The 22,848-nt window shown below is 48.0% G+C and overlaps 1 protein-coding gene across 4 annotated transcripts in view; it reads right to left on the bottom strand.

Moving 5' to 3' along the window:
• Positions 1-22,848, bottom strand: part of LOC145550060 (semaphorin-4E-like) — a 61,039-nt gene that overhangs the window by 18,777 nt on the left and 19,414 nt on the right. Inside the window, exons 1-3 of one of the 4 annotated variants that reach the window (XM_081603487.1) lie at positions 2,511-2,612; positions 2,021-2,132; positions 1,580-1,725 (exon numbers count right to left, since the gene is read on the bottom strand). The exons of 1 other annotated variant lie outside the window; for it this stretch is intronic. In XM_081603487.1, coding sequence (XP_081459613.1) covers positions 1,580-1,725; positions 2,021-2,129 — 255 coding nt within the window. In that variant the 5' untranslated portion in view covers positions 2,130-2,132; positions 2,511-2,612. Of the gene's footprint in view, positions 1-412; positions 589-1,579; positions 1,726-2,020; positions 2,140-2,510; positions 2,613-22,848 lie in introns of those variants that run through there. 2 more of the 4 variants (XM_081603488.1, XM_081603490.1) reach the window with 2 other exon arrangements.

Genomic DNA, 22,848 nt, shown 5'->3' with positions numbered 1-22,848 from the left:
GGATGAAAAAACAATGACATCACAATTCATTACTTAATGTGATTGGTTGGTAGATATCTCCCTATTGGACACACTAGACCTTTATAATTACAGGCCTGGTTAAACCCCTCCCTAATAAATTATAAAAAATAACCCAGAAATAAAAATACACCAAGCACAAGGCATAAGTTTATATTTTTAATTTTTGTTGAAAAATAATTATGTACAGAGATGCATATAACACACATCTACAAATAAAGAAACCACACGTATATAAAATAAAACATCTACAAGAAACCACACATATATATAAAAAACACATATACAAATAAAGAAACCACACATAAAATAACATCTATGTTTGTTTCTTTCTGTAAGAAACAAACAAAGCGACTGGCCTCGCTCCACGTGTTATTTATAAAAGCTTTCTTACCGTGAGTTCGGTTTTGTTGGACCGCCGCGGTGTCATCTGTTGTTTCCCGCCGGATAATTGCTTAATATCAAAACGATACTGAAAAGGTAACTCCGTGAAATATGACTTTTTCCACCATTTCACACAACGCGCGGGTTTTTCCGTTCATGTTGGGTGTAGCAGTTAGCACCCGTTAGTAACGGTGCAAATCTTCCTCTGGAGTTTAATGGCGGCTGCTTGACCGACTATGAAAACGCATTACTGCCACCAACTGGACTGGAGTGTTAAATGAAAGTTGACAGAAAAAAATACATTCTAAAAGTTATTTTTTCAAAAGTTACGTGACAGTATATTTTATTTTTATTAGAATTAATTGCAAACATTTTTTTTTATATGTATAGATGTTTATTTACTCAATTCTACTTTGAGCTGTCTCCTTTTTAGTTTATACAGAATATGATTCATAATCCGTGAGTTATATTTAGTGCTTAACTAACAAAACTTTTAAAAAAAGAATACAAATGTTTATACTCTATCAGAAATTAAAAAGGATTAGCTACAAAATGAATAAGAGTCAAAAGGCGGTGCTCAACAGTTGATTTGCATTTGCATGGCACTCAGCAACTTTATTTAAATACGAAAACCTCTGCTAGGCACAAGGGGGGGGGGGGGGGGTGATAGGGGAACAAGGTGTCAATAGCTGTCGAAAATCCCATTTTTTGTCCTGTGTGGCGTAGAGCTAATCATGTTTGGAACTAGTCTGCTTCCTAACAAACAAGTAGGTACTAGTTTAGGTACTACTTAGTTAGCTTTCTAACAAATAATTTAGCTTTAATTAAGTATTTAGTTAGCAAACTAAATACTTTGGTTAAAAGCTACATATTTACTCCACAGCTAAGACACCACAATCATCTCTGCAGTTGATTGTAACTTACATAACTAAATATGTAAGTTACAAACTATTTAACTTGCTAATTACATATTTGGAAACCGTGATATTTAATGATGAATGAATAACATGACTGGAAAATTAATCCTCATTTTTTCCTCCTATGACAGGTTAAATTACCCACATTATTGAATCAAGTTTGTTACCATGTAACTGTCAAAACGTCACCACATAGTATCTCTTTACATTTCATTTTGTGTACTTTCATTGAAGTTTCACCACCCAAGCCCAGTTCCTACCTCGCTGGTCTTCTTGGTGATGTCATTCAAACTGAGCGTGATGACTTTTCCTCTGGCTCCGATGAAGAGCAGACCGATGTCTTCTCTGACCAGCATGGAGCTCAAACCGCTAAAGTCAGGCTCCTTAAACAGCTTCAGGTTAACATCTGATGGAAAGAATCCAACCGGCATCCTCAGGTTACTTTTGAAATCAGAGCATTTTCATAAACCTCCGAATTTAGTTTAGTTCTCTGCATTTTATTTAGAGATATCAGAGTAAGAGGGGTAGACAGTATCTTCATGCTACACTCGTATTATTTTCATATTTTTAATGCACTTCTTTGTACTAGTTTGTCACTCTGAGTCACAATGAAACACATGACAAAATATGGAAAGGTCGACAGGGTGTGAATACTTCTGCAGTGGTCTGGACATTTCAGTGCTGCTACAGAGACGCCTCACCTGAGAAGAAAACGCTCCGGCGGGGATTCCGGCGGGGATTCAGGCTTTGGGCTGATCCTTCGCTCATAATGATCAGGACATAAAGGAGTGCTACCTGGCTCTTCATCATGACCTCAGACAGGAAATTAAAAAAAAAACAAATTTCTATGACAGTTGTTATGGAAACAGCAGTTTATTTCTTGGTTAATAATTAGATGTCACAACTTCAGATAGTTATAAGATCTCAGCTAAAGCTTCACAGAAACATTATGGGTTCATAAATTATGAAATATCAATCCTTAGCATCTGCAAGTGATATACAGCTTAATTTAATGCACTTCACTGTAACGCATGCACGTCATGCTTTTACCATTTATCACCGGGGGAGCAAAGACACCACAATCATTTCAGCAGTTGATAGCAAATTTAAATAGCTTTAAGAAGTGCATTATAGAAAGCGGTCGATTAAAACATTTAATTTTCTAAAATACAACAATATTTGTTTGCTTACCTCTAACAGGTGGAAATGAAATGCAATGTAAAGGCAGTTTACATCTGAAAACTACAGAAACCAAAACATGTTTACTTTTAAAAAACATTCCAATGTTTAAAGGTGAATATAACTTCTTTAACTGACAGAACTGTACACAGGACAAAAAATGGGATTTTCGACAGCTATTGACACCTTGTTCTGCCGTGCGCATGGAGATTGAGGGCTTTCGGCAAGAGGTTTTTGTCGGAGTCGAACACTGCCAAAAATGGTCAAAAACGCTGTGTGTCCGTGTTCCCCTATCACCCCCCCCCCCTTGTGCCTAGCAGAGGTTTTCGTATTTAAATAAAGTTGCTGAGTGCCATGCAAATGCAAATCAACTGTTGAGCACCGCCTTTTGACTCTTATTCATTTTGTAGCTAATCCTTTTTAATTTCTGATAGAGTATAAACATTTGTATTCTTTTTAAAAAAAAGTTTTGTTAGTTAAGCACTAAATATAACTCACGGATTATGAATCATATTCTGTATAAACTAAAAAGGAGACAGCTCAAAGTAGAATTGAGTAAATAAACATCTATACATATAAAAAAAATGTTTGCAATTAATTCTAATAAAAATAAAATATACTGTCACGTAACTTTTGAAAAAATAACTTTTAGAATGTATTTTTTTCTGTCAACTTTCATTTAACACTCCAGTCCAGTTGGTGGCAGTAATGCGCTTTCATAGTCGGTCAAGCAGCCGCCATTAAACTCCAGAGGAAGATTTGCACCGTTGCTAACGGGTGCTAACTGCTACACCCAACATGAACGGAAAAACCCGCGCGTTGTGTGAAATGGTGGAAAAAGTCATTTTTCACGGAGTTACCTTTTCAGTATCGTTTTGATATTAAGCAATGATCCGGCGGGAAACAACAGATGACACCGCGGCGGTCCAACAAAACCGAACTCACGGTAAGAAAGCTTTTATAAATAACACGTGGAGCGAGGCCAGTCGCTTTGTTTGTTTCTTACAGAAAGAAACAAACATAGACAAGCACTGTCACATCAGCCAAGTTGCTAAATAATGCAGATAAAGGATACCTTTGACTAACATATTAGCTTTTAATTAGCTAGATTAAAATTGGAGGGAAAAAACAATTTGCCTGCCTTTAAAATCTGTTTAATATTAAGGGCTAACGTTACAGTAATGAAGTTTAAGAGGAGGTCTGGCTATTATAACTTGTGTTAGGTTGGCCCCACAATATGGAAGATTTCTTCTTCACCAACACACTGCACGCCTGTTTGTGCACTGCTGCCTCTCACTGGTGTAGATGGTGTATTGCACTAATTAAAACAGCCTTAAATAATGTTTCAAATGCAAAGTTCATAAGTTCTTTGTAGACATCTTGCTGTAAAACTTCCGATCAATTAGATCAATTAGAAATTTAAGACTAATTGATCTCAACAAAATGGCAGAGCAATATAATATTACCAGATAAAGCGACATAATTTAATCGGTAATACTTTCAAAATAAAATTATGACAGATCACAATTTCTTGGTTAATATCAAGCTGTTATAACGAAGACATTTAGAATAATGTCAACTTTGTATTAAAAATGTCATGATTTACCGAAAGACACTTGTTGTTGCGCAACCCCCCCCTCCCCCCTATGGGGCCTGCCACATTCATGCAGACTAAGCCCCAGGGGACGGTGCTCTTGATGGTCAACCCCTCCATCCGCTGCCCTCGGCAGCCTGCGTTGTATTGACCACACACCTCGCAGCCCCTCAGCACGCGTTGGACCAGTCTTACTGGGATCCAAAGGTTTTGCTCCACCAGTTCCTGCATGTTCTAAGGCCTCATGCACGCCTCGCACGACCCCATACACGTGCTCTTCTGGGACCTCCCTTCCCTTGGGAGTACTGTCCAACTTCTCGATTAAGACAAAGACAACCTTCCTTTGCTGGACATAGCTGTCCACCTCATCGTTCCCACGCCAATGACTTCCCTCATGCGTGTGCGCTCTGATGCTCGACCTTGAGCTCCAGATGCATTTCACCACTTCCTTGTGGGATTACTTGCATCTTCTGGACGTACGACGGCGCGTCGTCCTCAACTTCCATGTTTGTCTTTGTCCTCGAGTTGCTTGTTCCCAAAGCCTCTCTTGGTACCTTAGAGCAGGGATGGGTTCAAGGCGCTTTGGCTACTAGCTTCACTGTTTGGACGTGGTCAACTGTCCTCAGTAAAAGCTCGTGCGAGTCCCAAGGGTGTTGTTTTGGCTAAAAGCAACCTATAAAACATTTTCCACTTTTCCCTCCCAGAATCAAACTTTATAGTTATCTTACAACTATCAAAGAACTTTAAGGTGACTCATTAATTGAATGTCCACAACATCTTTTAGATTTTCTTAATGCTAATTATTTTATTAGTAAGGCAATTTTGCAAGGGTCAGTACAGCTTAATTCAGTAGCAGAAATAATCAAATAAGTAAAATCAATAATCTAGCCTATCTTTCCCTAATGCTGACACTGAGAACTAAAAAAGGGAAACTTTGAGAGAGACAGACAGAGTTTGGCATTTTGAACCCCAGAACTGGCCTGATGATGAAGAAGGTGTTGCAGCAGCAGGAGGTTCCCAGTACAGGAAGAGTACTGACTTAGAGCGGCAGGTCTCGGGCCTCAGGGTGACTTTCTCATGCGCGTAGCGGTCCTCAGCTTCTTGTCTTGCAGCTCTGTAGCTCCCTTCTCCTCGTCTCACGATCTTCCTGGTCCCACGTGTCTGTTACTACCCAATAGTAAGTCCCGCCCACTCCTCACAACTTCTTTGGACTTACTACTGCCCAGTTCTCTGTCTAACAGGTCCGGAAAACCCCCAGAAACTCGGGTCTTACCCTAGCGATAGTTTGTGGAGAATTATCTGTTTAAACTGGGGTCGGAAAGGACTCGTCTAGCTCTGACTACCTACGATCCAGAAGTTATGACCTTTTACAGTTGAGGAGCAATCCGCTGAGTAGCCCTCACAGCGACATAACCCCTACAACCACTCCTGTTAACGGTAGCTCCTCTCCTAAAATAACGGCACTTGTTAACGGCTAGATTAAATTTAGTGACTTAGATTTAAGTCCCAAGGTCATTATTTTAACACTCACCAGAGGAAAACACAAAGCCACCCTGTCTCTAGCATCATGTATGTTAACTTTACTATATCTAGGAGAACCAACAATAATTAAGACTGACACAATTAAACTCACTGTCCACAATTCTCATTAGAATTTTAGAATTATAATTTTATTAAGCAAGCTTTAGCAGGGGCATATAACAACAAATTAATTTCCAAGAGTTATAAAAGAAGCAAAAATATAATGAAATCAACTAGGATTAATCACCTCCTTTCCTTGTTCTCATTCCTAACCTGTTTCACTAAATTCACTGAGCGAGGCTTTGGGGGAAGCAGGTCAACTCATACCCGATGATTCTTGATCTCGGCAGCTGTAATCTTTCGGTGTCCTTGGTCAGAGTCTTTGTCCAGCCGGAGCAAAGTCCTCTTTAATGAAGAGAAGCGGAGAGAAGACTCACGCTTTCCATTAAACGTGCAGACTCTTTATCTTTAAAAGACCTCCGTCCCTTTTCCAAGTCGGCTGCGATGATTTTAGAGAGCGGTGGGTAGAAGCAGAGGAATCGGTCGAATCTGGAACCGGAGTTGGTGGCCGGTGGAACTTGTCCCTTGTTATCGGCGTGAAGTCTTTGAGCTTTTTCCTCGGTCCCGAGTGTAGTCCTCTGCTGGCCTTTAGTTTGCTTCCCTTTGCTGGCTCCTCTTCTGCGCCGGAGACGAAGTACGATCTTTTCCTTTCGACCATCAGTATTTATGCACTGTGTTTCTATGGAACCCGCCTACTTTCCTTACATCATCCTGACATCCTGCAAGGCCGGGCTGCCTGACGTGGAACCCGCCTATCTGCCTTATCTGCAAGACCGGGCGGCCTGACTTTCTCAAGGCCTTTTACCCACCGGCCATCTGGCACCATTCTCGCCCCCACCTCTCGCCTCTCACTCAGTGAGGAGAATTTCTCCACAATGTAACCTTCAGTCCTTCACAATGTAGTAGAATTAACTGATTTAAGCATACAGAGCATACATTATTATAACATTCATTTGATTAAAAGTACAGAGTACATGTTTTTAATCATACATCACAGACATTGCTTCATTGGCATGAGTATCATCACCTTATAATCACTTAACATTTATAATCATCTTTTAATCATTAATCAGGGTATACTGTTATTCCCCAGGCCTCATTGGCATGAGTATCATCACCTTATAATCACTTAACCTTTATAATCATCTTTTAATCATTAATCAGGGTATACTGTTATTCCCCCGGCCTTTATTCCATTTTTCTGCGTATACCTGGACAGATCTCACACCCATACCAGATTCCTCGACACCCCCTCCGTGAGATCGGACGGGGCTTCGCAGAAAACATAAATTCCGACTACCAAAAGTCCAGTTCATCACCACCATGGAGAGTTAAAATGTCTCTCTCGTAGCAGGTCACAGGAGAAGATGAAGGTGTCCACGTGTCCACGATCTCGTATTCCGTCAGGTGGGAAGGTGGAGAAGACCAGATGTCGGTGTCTATCCCCACGTCCACTGTGGACCCAGACGGCCCAACGGGGTCGTGACGCTCCAACTGAGGTGGTAAGGTTGGAGAAAGAACTTCGGCCGCCAAATCCTGTGGCGGGGCCGCTGGAAAACTGCAACTCTCCTCGAGTTCCTTTAGCAGGTTCTCGAAGTCAATAGCAAACGAAGGAGACTGTGCCTGGCAGATGCAGGCGACAGAGGAGCTGACGTTGCTACTTTGGTCTTGGGGTGATGGGACAGGTATATCGTCGGTCTGGCATGCCTGCTGAGATGAACTGAGGGGCTCAGTTTGGGTACTCTGTACGTGAGTTGCAATGCTGGTCTGGCACCCGACGTCGATGTACATATCAGGAGACGCCGGACAAACAGGTGGACGGGGGTCTCCCACCGCCAACACTCGGCCATCCAGAAGGTGTAGAGTGGGTAGGCATTGACGAGTGATCTGATTCTCCCATAGCTTCTGGACTATGGGTAATATCCGGTCGTTTCCCAAGTACGATGTTCGGAGAGTGTCGTCGTCTTGGTTCAACGCAGAGGTCCACACGACTTTATGTACTCGTTCCAGGGATCGAGATGCAGAGGCCGAGACGTACGGCAGGTCCCGTTGCTCATTGAGGCAGAGGATCGCTGTAACGTTATCAAGGTGCACGCAAGCGTTACACCATCGGGTAGACGATGCTACCCACATGAATCCCAAGGATTCTACGGACGCTCCGCATCCCACACAGCAAGTTGGAGCCTAGGAGAAACAGCAACTCAGGTAACTTTCATGATTAGTAGGTATCGATCGATCAACATACATAAATGGATAAAAAGAAGCTAAATGCGCATAAGCAGGAGCAGGGATCAAGGCTGGTTCTACACTGATGTGCCTCGTTGAGCCGCGAGCCAAGGGGAATTAATGATAGGGGGAGGATCTTCATATTCCGGGGACCCGGGAGTAGACATCGGGGTTGGATCGTGAAATATGGCCCCGTGGGTCATGAGCCATACGGCAATGGGCAGCGGGGACGACTTCCCTAACCAATACAAAAGCACAAAAACTCCCCATCCTGTTGCCCAGAGGGTTAGGGCAGCCCACTTACGAAGCCAGCGGAGCCTACCCTTGCCTTTGATGGATAGGGCTTGGTAGGCTAGGTAAATGAGGATGGATACGGCCAGAATGCCCTCGACGATAGCGGCCAGGATCTTGAGTGGTGCCGCTCGGGTGGCATGAGTTCCCCCGAGGATCAATTCCATCAGGAAGGCCGCGGTGTCGATGGAAAGCCAAAGGCATGCCACCGCGCCTCGTCGCCAGTTGATGCGGGTCCTACCCATGAGGTAACAGGCGAAGAGGGAAGGGGCGAGATCCCAGCGCCCCAAAAAGATTGGGCGTAGGATGATCTTTATGAGCCCTTGAACCGAGACAAGCACCCTCAGGAGCTGTCCGGTGGACCAGGACCCAGTGTGGCAGTAGACAACCCAGGCCAGGATGAACCCGAGTTGCTCAGTGGTACTCACTTGGATGGGTGCGAAAAGTGTAGAGGGAAGAGAGAAGTTGGTTGAAGAATTGAATTCCATGTCGTCCCTTCTTGTCCCTTGGTTTAGGTCCAGTCTTGATTGTAGCAGTGAAGATCCGCGAATGGCTCGCTGGCTCCCGGCAGCCTCCTCTTATGCTGAAACAGGCTCCTCCTCTGGGGGGAGGGGCCGGTAGTCCTTCCTCTCGCGATGGCAAATCATTTTTAGCCACTCCTTCACTACAACCACCCCCAGGATTAGGGCAATGGCTCCGCCCAGGAAGCCCAACAAATATGGCCATAACATGCTTAAAGCATTTAGCAACCAATGTTCGATAATACTGAGGCCTCCACCAACCACATTTCCAACTTCCTCAACTACATCCATAACGGTAGTAGTCAGGGTAGAGCCCAAAGTTTCGTACCAGTAGCATGCATGCTGTTGCTCACCCGTTCCACATTTCTGCCACACTTCCTTGGAACTGTTGCAGGTGAGGTTAGAATAGAGAAGGTTAGGGCCTACCCAGTCAAACCCAGGGTCCACTTCTCCGTCGCAAAGACTTTTCCGGAATGCATGGCCTTCTGCGATGGCTATGAGAGTGTCGGGGATGGCAGGGACAGGGAGACCTACAATCTTCTTGCGCTTTTGTAGCTGGTATCCCAAAATCGCATCAGTGCAGGTTTTTGCCCTTACGATCGCTCTTCGCCATGTCCCTGCAATCTTTCGCCAAACCACATCAGATGCATGGGTGTCATATTCATCCGCATAATGTTCCTTGCAGTAATCTTCCCAACCTGGGATTGCCTGACATGGTTTTCTTGCCAGCCCAATGGTACATTGGGTCTTGTTTTCATTGCAAGTCATGCGCCAGGGCCTTGGGAGGACGTAGTTGTCGGGTCTCCAAAAAATACCTGGCCAAATCATCCGATCTTTAGAGTAGACAGTGGCGATGTATTGGTATTTAATCCAATAATTGTGGGACGCATTGAGGCAAGGCAGAACCCAAGCCTGCAGTTCTTCCTGTTGGAGACCCCACCACTCCCAATCCCAGGCACGATGGTAGTCCTCGTACCAGGCACGGAGGACGAGTTTCGCTGTTTTGAAGGTGTCAGGACTCGGGCAGTGATATTTCCATGCAGCGTGGAAGGTGTTGCTGGTTTGCCAAAGGTCACATCGCGGGGAGGACATCGTCTTCACCCATTCCGTGTCGTTAAGGCTATCAAAAATGCGTCGGGCTACACACTCATCAATTTGTGCAAACTGGTCCTTAGGGGCATTTAGGAGGTCATCTGGAGTTGGAAGCGGTTGTGTGCGCATGTCAGCAAAGTGTGGTCCTTTCAGCCCGGCAGGGGAGCGAACTGCCCCCTCCGGGAAATCCCCTATAAAGAATACCTGATCCTTTGCTATACCAGTCCAGGGAAATGAGTCATTCAACCAAGGTTCTATTTCTGTTTGCATGGTTCTGACTCGGGTCCACGAGAACGACCAATCCTCCTTCAGAGCCAAAACTATGTGATTTTGTCCGGTGCAACTAACATATTTGTTCCATAGGCATGCATTTAGGATACCAAATTTAGTCTTATAACATTCTTGCTGGTCACTCTGAAACATGAACCGTCTGGATCCTTGTTTAATCAGGAAGGCTGTGATGTTTTCCCAGACGTGCCGTTCTGGTTGCCCCGTCGGTCGTATCCTAGTGCTGTTACTAGCAGTGCGGTTTTGATACAGGGTCTCGGTGTCAATTTCGTCTTCTTCACAATTCAGATGATAATCTCCCCAGAACTCCCTACGTGGGAGCCAAGTCCTGCAGCCTGAGGACCTATGTGGGGCTGAATAAATCACCTCGGTGTCCCAGTATCCTTGGGACGGTGCCAGCGCTAGGGGTCGGCAGGCTCTGTTGCAATGCCATTCTGGCATGCCGTGGTCTGGATGGATCCAGTTGCATCGGGCCGTCTGTCGCTCTTTCTGATGCATGATCCTTACCCAGCAAATTACTCCTTCTTTGAGGAAACTGTAGCTGTAAACCTCCCAGGTACGATTTAGGAGGTTATCAATCATGGAGTCATTTAGATTATAAGCTCTGCTTTCCACATACTTCTTTCCGTTTTCCTTCTTGAATAATTGACTTTGGTTCTGAACAGAAGACTCGTTGTCCCATGGCACAAAAATAGAGGTGGTACTGGTATTCCAACAGTTGAAAGTGAAGTACTTGGAGCGACCATAGGTAACCTTTGTATGCGTAAGGTGCCATGGCCCAACTCCTATGAAGTACAGGATGGCGATGAGAATAGTAGCAGTAACTAGTAGAGCCAAAAGCGTAAGCAAAGCTTTAATACAAAGTGGTATTTTCTTTCTCGTAGTCGTTTTCCGTAGCAAGGGTCGTTCAGGGGTGTCCGGTTCGTCGTCTGTGGTGTTATCCGAATCTGTAAGGTCACCCAGCGAACTGGCTCGTCTTCACCCGCCTTAAGCGGGTGTCGTCCATTTTGGGTTCTTCAAAGCGTAGGTCAGTGGTAGTCTGGGATCTGCCGTACCATGTGCGGTGCCAATCTTTGCTAAGGCTCTGGGGCGTCGCTGACGTCCTGCGGTTGTAGCTGCACGTCTGGTGGCTCGTCCTTGTAGTAGCGAGTTATATATTGGAGAGGGGTAGGGCAACTTAGGTTCCAACCCCCTCCACACCCACCTCCACAGAAATACTCTCCAACTATCTGGCCGAGGAAATGGGCCTTGGATCGTACCTTCTCTTAGTGCCTGATCCTGCCAGGCCTCATGCTTGTAGCCTAGCGGCACTGGCATTGTAACGTACGTACACAACGACTGCCCACGTAATGTCAGTCGTGTGCGGTATCCCCACGGTGGTGGAGTATAAATCTTCAGGTGTGGCGGGTTGGGATAAACTCGGTCTAGTTCCAATTTTAGTGGGAGTCTGGTATTATTGAAAATGAAATCTTCTGGGTTTGCTTCCATTTTCACCACAGTTCTGGCCATACCTGGTGACGTAGTCCAGATGATCACGCCATTCACTGATATCTCGCAGTACAGGCCTTGCAGTGGTTCCAGATAATGGGGTCCCCATCGCACCTGTATTTCTTTTCCCCCTAATGGCAGGTTTACTGTGTTAAAGATCCACGGGAGTCGTTGCTGGTAGGTCGGCGTACTCCCTGTGTGATTGATAGCCTCTGGAGACATTTTTCCTTTCCAAATCGGAAACTCCGCAGGGAGGAAGAAATATGAGTCATGCCACGGCCGTGGCGTTGCCTCCTCACTCCCCCGTACTACCTTCACCTCTTGTAGATTTGTGGGTCGAATATAGACGAGGTGGTTAAGGAAATAAGCCTCTGAAAGCGGGTAGGACTCGGTAAAGTCCTCTCGAGGTGTATCCAACAAGATGGAACCATTTGGGAGCTTCAAAAAGGGTCCTTTGTCCGAGAGTCCGGACCAGACTTCTGTTCCCACTTTAAATAATTTGCTTATAAAATACTTCTTCCCATTTTGATATTTATCTTTCCGCTGATTTGTAGACTTGACGACCTGACCCCCTTCTGCCGGTGTATCCATCAGTTTTTAATTTTTCTTCCTTCGTGCAAAAGTGGAGGAGAGCGACCGCCAAGCGCCGCCTCCGAGTCTTCTTCTTGGCTTCTCTGGCTCAGTACAGGACACAGTGGGGTAGACTTGGTCGTCCGAGACCACGGTGATTGTTGCTCCCACCGAATAGACTCCTTTATATGGAATGGTGAGCATCTGCACTGACAGTTGAACCGAACGGGTAGTGTCAGGATCAGAGGGCGTCTTCACTCTATGGGCCACGCCTCCTGGGACCTGCAGGACTCCGTCCCGAAAGTTGTATTCTGCTGTTACACGGAACAGGGTCGACTTCTCCTTGGGTCTTGCTGCGTTGCTGCCCCACCCATCCAGCTCAGTGGTGCAATAGTACAGATCCGACGTGCGTATCTCACCCTCTCTTGGCACGTCCGGCAAATCCACTATCGGGATGGTGCAGTCATTGATGGTTTCCAAAATCAGATGTGCCCAGGTAGTCAGTTCCCAGGGGCCCGTCCAGCCTCCATTCACCGCTTGTGCTAAGGTGTCATCCGGGAGCCATCTTAATTCCTCTACAGAATTGGGGCCTACCTGAGGCCGCAGCACTCGGAAAATGACCGGGGAATACGAGGTATTCACTGGGGGGAAGGACAGGCTTGCTCGTGCAGGATCATAGGGCCATGCAGCGTGGACAGACTCCCAAAGAAAGTCATGCGGCCCCTCCGCCTTTCTCCAGATCCAGTCCTCCCTGACCGAGGGTCCCTCTGGGGTGTTAGGGGGAGCTGAAGGTCCCGGGCCCCAATATACTGAGGGTATGGGGCTCCCATAAGTAGGTTGGGCCCCCACGCAAGGTTGGAAGAATCTTAGGGAACTGTAGTATCTTCTCACCTGCCAGCCATCAGCCTGTCCCGCTGCTGTCACCTCGTCCCTGCGGATTTGTTCCTCGCAGGTCGCACAGTAGATCAGTTTTTCTCCGTCCCACTGGCAGAGGCATCTTTTTGGTTCTTCCTCTCGCCATCCCCATTGATTTATCACCCGGGTTCGTGGCAGGTATCCTATTCGGCAATTTCCGCAGAACGTAATGCTTATAACCGAAACCGGGGAGACGGGGAGGCTTCGCAGCCCGTCTGCCGTCGACTCCTGCCGCCAGGGTTTTTCGCGGCCTGGTCCTTCCCAGGTGAGGGGGAGCTGGAGGACTGTTAGACATACTGGGCAACGGTCTTTGGTGCTACTCCACTTCAGCATTTCAGGTTCATTTGACAGGACTCCATTTTTGGCCCAATCCAATTTCTTCAGGGCTCGTCCTGCCCAGATCCCTGAAGCTGTTCTCCTAATTACAACCACCCCTCTCACGGTGGCCAGTCCGAGATAGGGTGGAACGATACATGATGCACTGGCCATTTCACCGGCTTCTATTTCTCTCTAGTCAGGAACTGGCTTGAGCTGCTCAACTCCTTGGATCCCCCGTTTCTCCAGCAGTACTGTATTCCGGTCCAGTACTTGCTTGACGGTGTCTGTTGTTTCAAACTTAGGTTTTACTGCTGCGTTCACAGGTTGTTCTCTTGCTTTGATCCACACCCGCTGTCCCACTCTGAATGGCACTTTGGGCGTCAGCTTCTCCTTTTTATCACTGGAGTCCCGCCCCGTTTCCTTCGTGGTGAATGGTCGTTGGTTGAGTTCCATGGATGGGGCGGGCCTGTCGACTCTGCTCCTGTCATTCAGGGCCCGCCCTATTTCCACAGCCACGGTGCTCCAGCTGCTGTCGTTTGCATTCTTAGCTATCCAGCTTTTGACTAATCCAATGGTCCGTTCCACCACCCCGTTGGCTTGAGGGGTGTACCGGGGTGAATAGACTCTTATCACGCCAAACTTTTGGCACCATTGGTCAACCTGCGCGTTACGGAAATGAGTCCCATTGTCCGTACGTAGCTCCTTTGGGATTCCCAGGACGCTGCACACTTGTTCCAGCATGCCGACAACACTGTTGCCATTAGCCTTCCTGGCTGCTTTTACAGTTACAAATCCCGACATTGAGTCCACCAGCACTAAAAGGTACTTCTCACCTTTTCTTCCTGTTATCCCTAGGGGGCCTGCTACATCCATGCAGACTGAGCCCCAGGGGATCGTGCTTTTGATGGTCAATCCTTCCAACCGCTGCCCTCGGCGGCCTGCGTTGTATTGTCCACATACTTCACAGCCCCGTAGCACGCGTTGGACTTGTTTCACTGGGATCCAAAGCTCATGCTCATCCAGCTCCTTACGGGTAGGCCGTACGCCTGCATGTCCAAGGGCTTCATGCACGCTCCGCACGACCTCATCCACGTATTCTTCTGGGACCTCCCGTCCTCTGGGAGTAGTGTCCCACTTCTCGGCTCCGACAAAGACAATTTTTCTCTGTTGGACATAACAGTCCACCTCATCATTTCCACGCCAATGAGCTCCCTCATGCGTGTGGGCTCGTTGGTGCTCTACTTGGAGCTCCAGTTGCATCTTTAGCTCAGCAATCTTCTTCCATAAGTCTCTATGGGCCACCGGCTTGCCCTTAGCTGTTTCAAAACCATTTTCTTCCCAAATGGCTAGGTCCTCTCTCAGGGCCTGAGCACAGTAGTAACTGTCCGTCACTAACCTGGCGCTCTTGATTTTTCTTTTGGCCAACTCCAGTAATCCTTCCAACACTGCTGTGACTTCTCCGACTTGGGCGCTGCCGGGGGCTTTCCCTTTCTGTCTGTACCTCTCTGTACCGTCTTGTTTCAGGATGAACCCCCAGTAGGCCACGTGGTCCGACCCTTTCTTTGATCCATCGGTGTAGAGTGTCCACTCTGGCTGCTCCGATGTCTCAGGCGCCTCTTGCGGTCGTCTCTTGTTTGGGGGCTGTGCTGGCCCGATTTCAAGCTCTGGGTCCAGCAAGATGTCTTCCCATCTTCCCCATCGTGTGTTTGTTGCTTTAGTACTTTCGACGGTGCCTTTGCGTAAGTACTTGTGGACCTGGCTCTGTGTGATGACTTTGATCGGTTGCCCTTGTGCCAGATCTTTTAGCACACTCCAGTATCGAGCTAGCACCGCCAGTTCTTTCTCTTCCTGCGGGTACTTTTTCTCGACAGATGTCAGGGTGTAACTCCACAGAGTAACCAGGCCTCCGTTCTCGTTACTCACTTTGATCATAGCATCGTCGTTTTCACAGCTGATTTCTGCCACCATTCGTTCTGACAAACTCCTCGGTTCCAGTCTCACGGCGGCTTGGATTGCTTTTCTTAATTCCTCCAGATCTTGTTGGTTTGCTGCTGTCCAAACCCATTGTTTCTGCCCTGCGTCTTCATCCTCCACCTTTTTCCTCAGGCAGTTATACAATGGTCTGGCATACTTCTGGTAGTTGGGTACGTGGTCCCTGACATAGTTGCATAGTCCCAATATCTTCTGCAGATCATTCTCTGACTGAGGGGGCTGAATGTCCATCAATTTGTCCCTGTACCCGTCTGAGAGTCCCAAATCGGACGTGACTTGGAACCCCAAGTAATTCACTTGGAATTGTCCAAACTGGCACTTCTTGAGGTTCAGTTTTAGGCCTGCCTTGGTGAGGTTCTCGATCACAGTCCGTAACCTCACCAAGTGTTCTTCTTCGGTGTCATCGGCAATAAAAACATCATCTATGTACACAGTTGCCCCCACGTCTCCCAGTACTTCCATCACGGCTGACTGAAAAACGTTCGGTGAATTTTTATAGCCTTGGGGTAATCTCTGCCAAACATAGCTCTTGCCTTTGTGGGTAAATGCTGTCTTACCCTGGGACTGTCTCGCGAGGCGGAGAGAGAAAAATCCATTAGCCAGATCGATGCAGGACTTGAATTTTTTGACCCGTAGTGTCTTCAGGGTGCCTTGTGGGTTGATCAGGCTGGCTCTATTCGCCACCGTTCTCCGATTCAGAGCCTTAAAGTTGATTACTGGCCTCCAACCCCCTCCTGCCGATTCGGGTTTCTTCACCGCCTGAATGGGGCTGTTTGTGATAGGGTTGAGTTCCTCTCTGATGATTCCCAGGGAACTCAGCTCCTTCACTATTTTGTCCATTTCTTCGACTGCTCCTGGATTCAGGGGGTATTGTCGAACAGGGGGGTGCACCCCACCTTCAATCTGGTGCACAAACCTTTGGCCCAAATCTCCGCAGTCGTTCTTGAATCTGGCCACCTCCGCCGAGGCGATGATTTTAAGCAACTTCTCTCTTCCAGCCGGGGAGAAGTCACTTTCTTCGATTTTCTGCTCCGTCACTGCTGGTATATCCACTGGCTTGTACCAGCCTTGCGCTTCTGGTCCCGTCTGTGTCGGGCCGACTTTCACCAGTCTGGCTTTTAGACTTGTCAACCGTCGTTCGAGAGCACGATAATTGCACTTTTTCTTACTTATTTCTTCCAAGTCTCTGACGGTGAGGAGGTTGTATGGACCTTTGATCCATACCACTCCTTTCCAGGTTCCATACGGCATTTTCTCTATTTTTCCGTTGGCAAATTGAACTTTTAGGTGTCCTGTTGTTTTTAGGTCTTTGCGGGTCATCGACACCTCTGCTCCGGTGTCCACTAGGTAGGGTACTCCTTCCACTCTCGCGTAGATCTCGTCTCCCTCCCAGTAGGCATTCTCTAGCGTGACCCGCGACCTGGACGTCATTACTGTGGCGGCCCTCCGGTCCCATTCTCACGGGCAACGCGGAGAGCCGTTTTCTGCTCAGGGCTTAATTTTCTGTATTCCTCATCCGAGAGGTAGGGGCCTCCTCTCGGCTGGCGCGGGGGTGCTGGCTGGCCGCTTGGTCTCCCTTGCGGTCCTTGTGGTCTTGGCTGAAACGTCCTGTTCTGGAAGTTGGGCGGTGGCCTGCCCTGGTAGCTGGGTGACGGTCCTCCTTGGAAGTTGGGTGGTGGTCTTCCTTGGAAGTTGGAGGGAGGCTTTGCGGTGGTTTTGTTGGTCGGTTTCACCGTCTGACTCGCCTCCTTTTTCCTCTTCTCCTCGTAGTACTGCTGCTCCAGGTCGAATCCTTTCACGGCCACATCCATCTGGGCGACTGTGGTGCCTCTAATTGGCATCTTTACAAACACTATTTCTCCCCTCCGGCCTCTCGTCACGTCACGCAGCACTTTCACATACTTTGCCGGGGGGATGGTGTGCTTGAGGGTGTGCCAGAGGGGTTCCAACCGACTCCCTTTGTCGAGCCGCCCCCTGGCTCTTTTCACTTGAGATTCTTCGTCATCCGCGTCTTCCAGCACCAACCGCTCGTAGTTACTCTGGGCGGATTCTGATCCAACCATCGGGTCCGCAGTCACACTAGTCAGCCATAGCTTCTTAGCTCCCTCATGGGTGGTGGTAGACAATACTGTTGGCCAGACATCCTTCAAATATTCCTCATTGCTTTCGTTCCCATTCTTTCTTCTGATCACCAGTCTGAGGTTCTTGAGCTCAGCATAAGCGTCTTGGCCGGCACCAGAGACAACTGGTGGAGCCGGCTCCCTCCCAGGGGCCACAGGGCTCCGTAGCGATGGCCCTGCTGAGGCTTCTGGTGGCTCTTCCTCGTCGGCGGACACCTCATCCAGCCTTTGCTGAGTCTCTCGGGAATGCTTAAAGGCGGCCTTCTTTAGACGCCTCAGCATTACGTCGTGCATGATTCCAATGTAGTTCATCCTGAAGTTGGAAGTCAGGGAATTGTACGCCGCCAGCGTGGGACGGGAGGGCGCCATCAGAATATTGGCCCACTCTCCCACGGTCGCCTCGACCCCAAGGGTAACTCGGTCTTCCAGGCGGCCGGACCATTCCGGTGGTACCTGATAGTCGGTTTGGCCGACCTCCGGTACATACGCCCGTCTCCCATCTTTGGCTTGAACCGGGCCCCAGGTTACGTCTCTCGCCAGTCTTTCGGAGGTTCTTTCGATGTCATACACCTCTACTTCATTCTTCTTTCCTCGATGCTGGCCCGTTCGGAGTGGTTTGTAGTTAACCAGGGGGAGTTTTGGGTCGGAAAAAGCGCTCTCATGCTCGCTTTCTTCCCCCTCTTCCGCACGGTCCTCGCCCTCCTGCTGCTCTTGCTCTTCTTCTGGGTCGCTGATGTCGCTGAACTGCGACTGTCGAAGGGTGTAGTCCAGGGGCATTCAGCGGCTGGATCTTTGCCGGTTTTGTAAATCCATCTTCAGCGTCCACCTGCGGTCCCCTCTTTGGCCGGTCCACATCATGGCTTTGTTGTCCTTCATCTTCCGGTTCAATCGAGAGCTTCCGGATGTATTCTGCTGCCCTGTCCGCCGGTTCGTCTGGATATGCTCTCAATCTTACTTTCGCCGTCTTGATGACTTTAGCTGGTCCAACCGGAGTATCATCCGGGGGGTCGCTGCTCGGGATCCCCTGGGGATGGTCGTTGGTTTCTGGAGGTTGGCGTTCGGCGCGGTACTGCCTCTCCGTCTCTGCAGCCTTCCGCACGCCTTGCTCGGTCTGAAGTTGGTGTAGGTAGGGGTCAACTACTACCACCACCTCACTCATAGTGAAGAAGTGGCCAGTGGTTGTGACTATGGACATTACCCCTCTCTCCGCGACCGACTGGGCAGTGTCTCCCCGCAGATCCGGTGACCTTAGTCCTTGCACGCTCACCACAACCCTTCTCATGCGTCGGTTATGGGCGGTTATAAGTCCCCGCTCCAAGCCGTGCCACATCTTCTTCCGGTAATCTTCGAGGTTATCTCCTTTCTTATAAGCGTCAATAGGGACCAGGATAATCTCCCCATAGGTCAGGTTGTAGCCATTTAATGTGACTACCTCCCTATCCGTCATCCTACTGTCCGCAGCTCTCAGTCGGTGCAGATCCTTCTGGTAATCGTCCCCAACCTGGAGTTTAAGTTCCGACCTGAACTTTCGGTTGTGGACTTTGTATTTTTTATCCGTGAATACGATCAGCCCATCACCTTCGATTTCCCAAGGTTCTCCGACGAGTTGATACACCTTGAGCCCAGTCTGCATTCTGATGTTGAGTGCTTTTTTTGGCAGCGGGGGCAGTTCTCGGGACCTTTTCCGGGTGTTTGATTTCTGAGTCTTTTTCTTGGGGCTATAAGTCCCTCTTTTGCCCTTGTCCGCGTCGTTCTCCTCGTCGTCCGAGCTGTCTCCTGATGGTGGCGGCGGTGAGGCTGGTGCCTTTCTCTCCGTGCTGTGGGCCTGCGGCAGGGGCTTGTTTTTTGGTTCACTCCAGAGGGACCATTCCTTTATCATTTTATCCCACTGCTCTACCTCGTGCTCCCAAACCGGTGTTCCGCTCGGCTCTCCCTTACCCGACGGCCCAGGGAGTTCACCCTGGATCTCTCCATCACCGTCCCCTGTCAGATCTACTAGGGGGTGTCCCGGCTGAGGGGACGGGTTTCGGCTATCCTGCCGTGACGGGGGTTCAGCCACCTCCGAGTCCACACGGCCCCGTGCTTGGTACTCTTCTCTCTTTTTCTTGTATAGTCCGATCTTCTGCAGGACGTCCGTGTACTCGGGGTGGCGGGACGTTTGTCGGGCCAAATGGTTCACCAGGATCCCATCCACACCGGCAGCCAATGCCACCAGCTTTACTATGCCGTCGTACCTCTCAGACGGGCTATCCATCATCCGTAGTTGGCCGTCAGGCCACTCTTCCAGGAGGCCGGCGAACCACTCCAGCCATTCTTGAACTTCCGTCCTCTTGGCGATTTTCACCGGGCACCGGGCGATCATCAGCCGGTGGTTGTGTTTGAGCTTGGGGCATAAGTAGATCTGTTGATTCTCCAATGTCACTTCCATCAGGATTCGTGATCCATTTGGGTTTCCAGCAAGATGGGCCTCGCAGAGCATCTGCTGATTTGGTGTCGTCCAGGTGTTGTACCCGTCGCCCAGCAGTATCAGCCTCACTGGAAGTTGCCGTAACTCACTTTGGGAGAGGCGAAGTCGTTCTTCCCTCTCGGTTCTGTCGGGGCTGGTATCCAGCTCCATGTTCGACGTTGGTGTGAGCCCTGCTGCTTCAGTTGCAGCATCCATGGTTGTCTTTGTCTCCGAGTCGCCTATCCCCCAAAGCCTCTCAGGGTACCTTAGAGCAGGGATGGGTCTAGGCTAGGTTGGCTACTGGCTTCCCTTCTGGATGCGATCGTTCATCCTCAGCTGAAGCTTTTCCCTCGCCTGCACGCTGTACAGTTACTGCAAGGGTCGCGACTGATAAGCCTCATCAGTCGCTCCCAACTCTATTCCCTAAGAGCTGGTCTCCCAAGTGAGCTATTCAGACCCTCTCGTCCGTTTTTACTGACTTGGTTAAGTAAGGCCCTCCTACTCATTAGGGTGGGGCCCACCCAGGGACGCCATGTCTGTTACTACCCAATAGTAAGTCCCGCCCACTCCTCACAACTTCTTTGGACTCACTACTGCCCAGTTCTCTGTCTAACAGGTCCGGAAAACCCCCAGAAACTCGGGTCTTACCCTAGCGATAGTTTGTGGAGAATTATCTGTTTAAACTGGGGTCGGAAAGGACTCGTCTAGCTCTGACTACCTACGATCCAGAAGTTATGACCTTTTACAGTTGAGGAGCAATCCGCTGAGTAGCCCTCACAGCGACATAACCCCTACAACCACTCCTGTTAACGGTAGCTCCTCTCCTAAAATAACGGCACTTGTTAACGGCTAGATTAAATTTAGTGACTTAGATTTAAGTCCCAAGGTCATTATTTTAACACTCACCAGAGGAAAACACAAAGCCACCCTGTCTCTAGCATCATGTATGTTAACTTTACTATATCTAGGAGAACCAACAATAATTAAGACTGACACAATTAAACTCACTGTCCACAATTCTCATTAGAATTTTAGAATTATAATTTTATTAAGCAAGCTTTAGCAGGGGCATATAACAACAAATTAATTTCCAAGAGTTATAAAAGAAGCAAAAATATAATGAAATCAACTAGGATTAATCACCTCCTTTCCTTGTTCTCATTCCTAACCTGTTTCACTAAATTCACTGAGCGAGGCTTTGGGGAAGCAGGTCAACTCATACCCGATGATTCTTGATCTCGGCAGCTGTAATCTTTCGGTGTCCTTGGTCAGAGTCTTTGTCCAGCCGGAGCAAAGTCCTCTTTAATGAAGAGAAGCGGAGAAAAGACTCACGCTTTCCATTAAACGTGCAGACTCTTTATCTTTAAAAGACCTCCGTCCCTTTTCCAACTCGGCTGCGATGATTTTAGAGAGCGGTGGGTAGAAGCAGAGGAATCGGTCGAATCTGGAACCGGAGTTGGTGGCCGGTGGAGCTTGTCCCGTGTTATCGGCGTGAAGTCTTTGAGCTTGTTCCTCGGTCCCGAGTGTAGTCCTCTGCTGGCCTTTAGTTTGCTTGCCTTTGCTGGCTCCACTTCTGCGCCGGAGACGAAGTACGATCTTTTCCTTTCGATCATCAGTATTTATGCACTGTGTTTCTATGGAACCCGCCTACTTTCCTTACATCATCCTGACATCCTGCAAGGCCGGGCTGCCTGACGTGGAACCCGCCTATCTGCCTTATCTGCAAGACCGGGCGGCCTGACTTTCTCAAGGCCTTTTACCCACCGGCCATCTGGCTCCATTCTCGCCCCCACCTCTCGCCTCTCACTCAGTGAGGAGAATTTCTCCACAATGTAACCTTCAGTCCTTCACAATGTAGTAGAATTAACTGATTTAAGCATACAGAGCATACATTATTATAACATTCATTTGATTAAAAGTACAGAGTACATGTTTTTAATCATACATCACAGACATTGCTTCATTGGCATGAGTATCATCACCTTATAATCACTTAACATTTATAATCATCTTTTAATCATTAATCAGGGTATACTGTTATTCCCCAGGCCTCATTGGCATGAGTATCATCACCTTATAATCACTTAACATTTATAATCATCTTTTAATCATTAATCAGGGTATACTGTTATTCCCCAGGCCTTTATTCCAGTTTTCTGCGTATACCCGGACAGATCTCACACTCATACCAGATTCCTCGACACACGGAAGGAACACACCAGTTCTTCCTATTTATCTTTGTCTTTATCTTCGTCTTTGCCTTTGTCTTTGGGGAACCCAGCTGATGAGAGAAGTGCGATTTGAAGCCACATGTTGCTAACGGGTTGGTCCCCATGTGCAGAACAGTCTTCGGTTATGTGGCCCCGGCTCTTCTTCAGCTGCAGAGTTCTTTGTCCATCTCCGTCTTGGCTCGAAGCTGCCTGAAGGATCCAACCAAAGATTCCTCTGTTGCACCCACCTTATAAAGGGTTTATCCACCTTTTGGTGCGTTTGCATTGGCTAGCTTTGTTGCTGTGCCTGTTTTATTGGCTGACTGCTTGGACAGATGATCTCATATCCATCACCTTGGAGACCTCATGACCTAATGTCTGTTCTAATGTCCCCAAGTTGTTCAACAGTTCCTCCTACCTCTGTTTCCTGCCCAACCTTTTCTTAGGCAAGTTGAAGTTTAGCAATAAGGCCTTAGTCACCTCTGCTGTCCCCTCAGTTCCTCTTTTCCCCTGACCTTTCACCTTTCACCTCCCATCTACCTCCAACACAACATCAGTGACCTTTAATTACAGTTACAACATTTTACACCTTTTCAGTTCAATGTCAAAATCACATTTATAACCTTTTAGTTTCTCTGATTTAACATTCATTTATGTTATAATAACCATAACTTATTAGTTACTCTTATTATAATCAT

This window comes from Poecilia reticulata, chromosome 22 (assembly GCF_904066995.2).
Source record: "Poecilia reticulata chromosome 22, P_reticulata-male-v2, whole genome shotgun sequence".
Lineage (NCBI taxonomy): Eukaryota > Metazoa > Chordata > Actinopteri > Cyprinodontiformes > Poeciliidae > Poecilia > Poecilia reticulata.
Note: the sequence above shows the minus strand (reverse complement) of the source record. Positions and strands in the feature narration are given on the sequence as shown.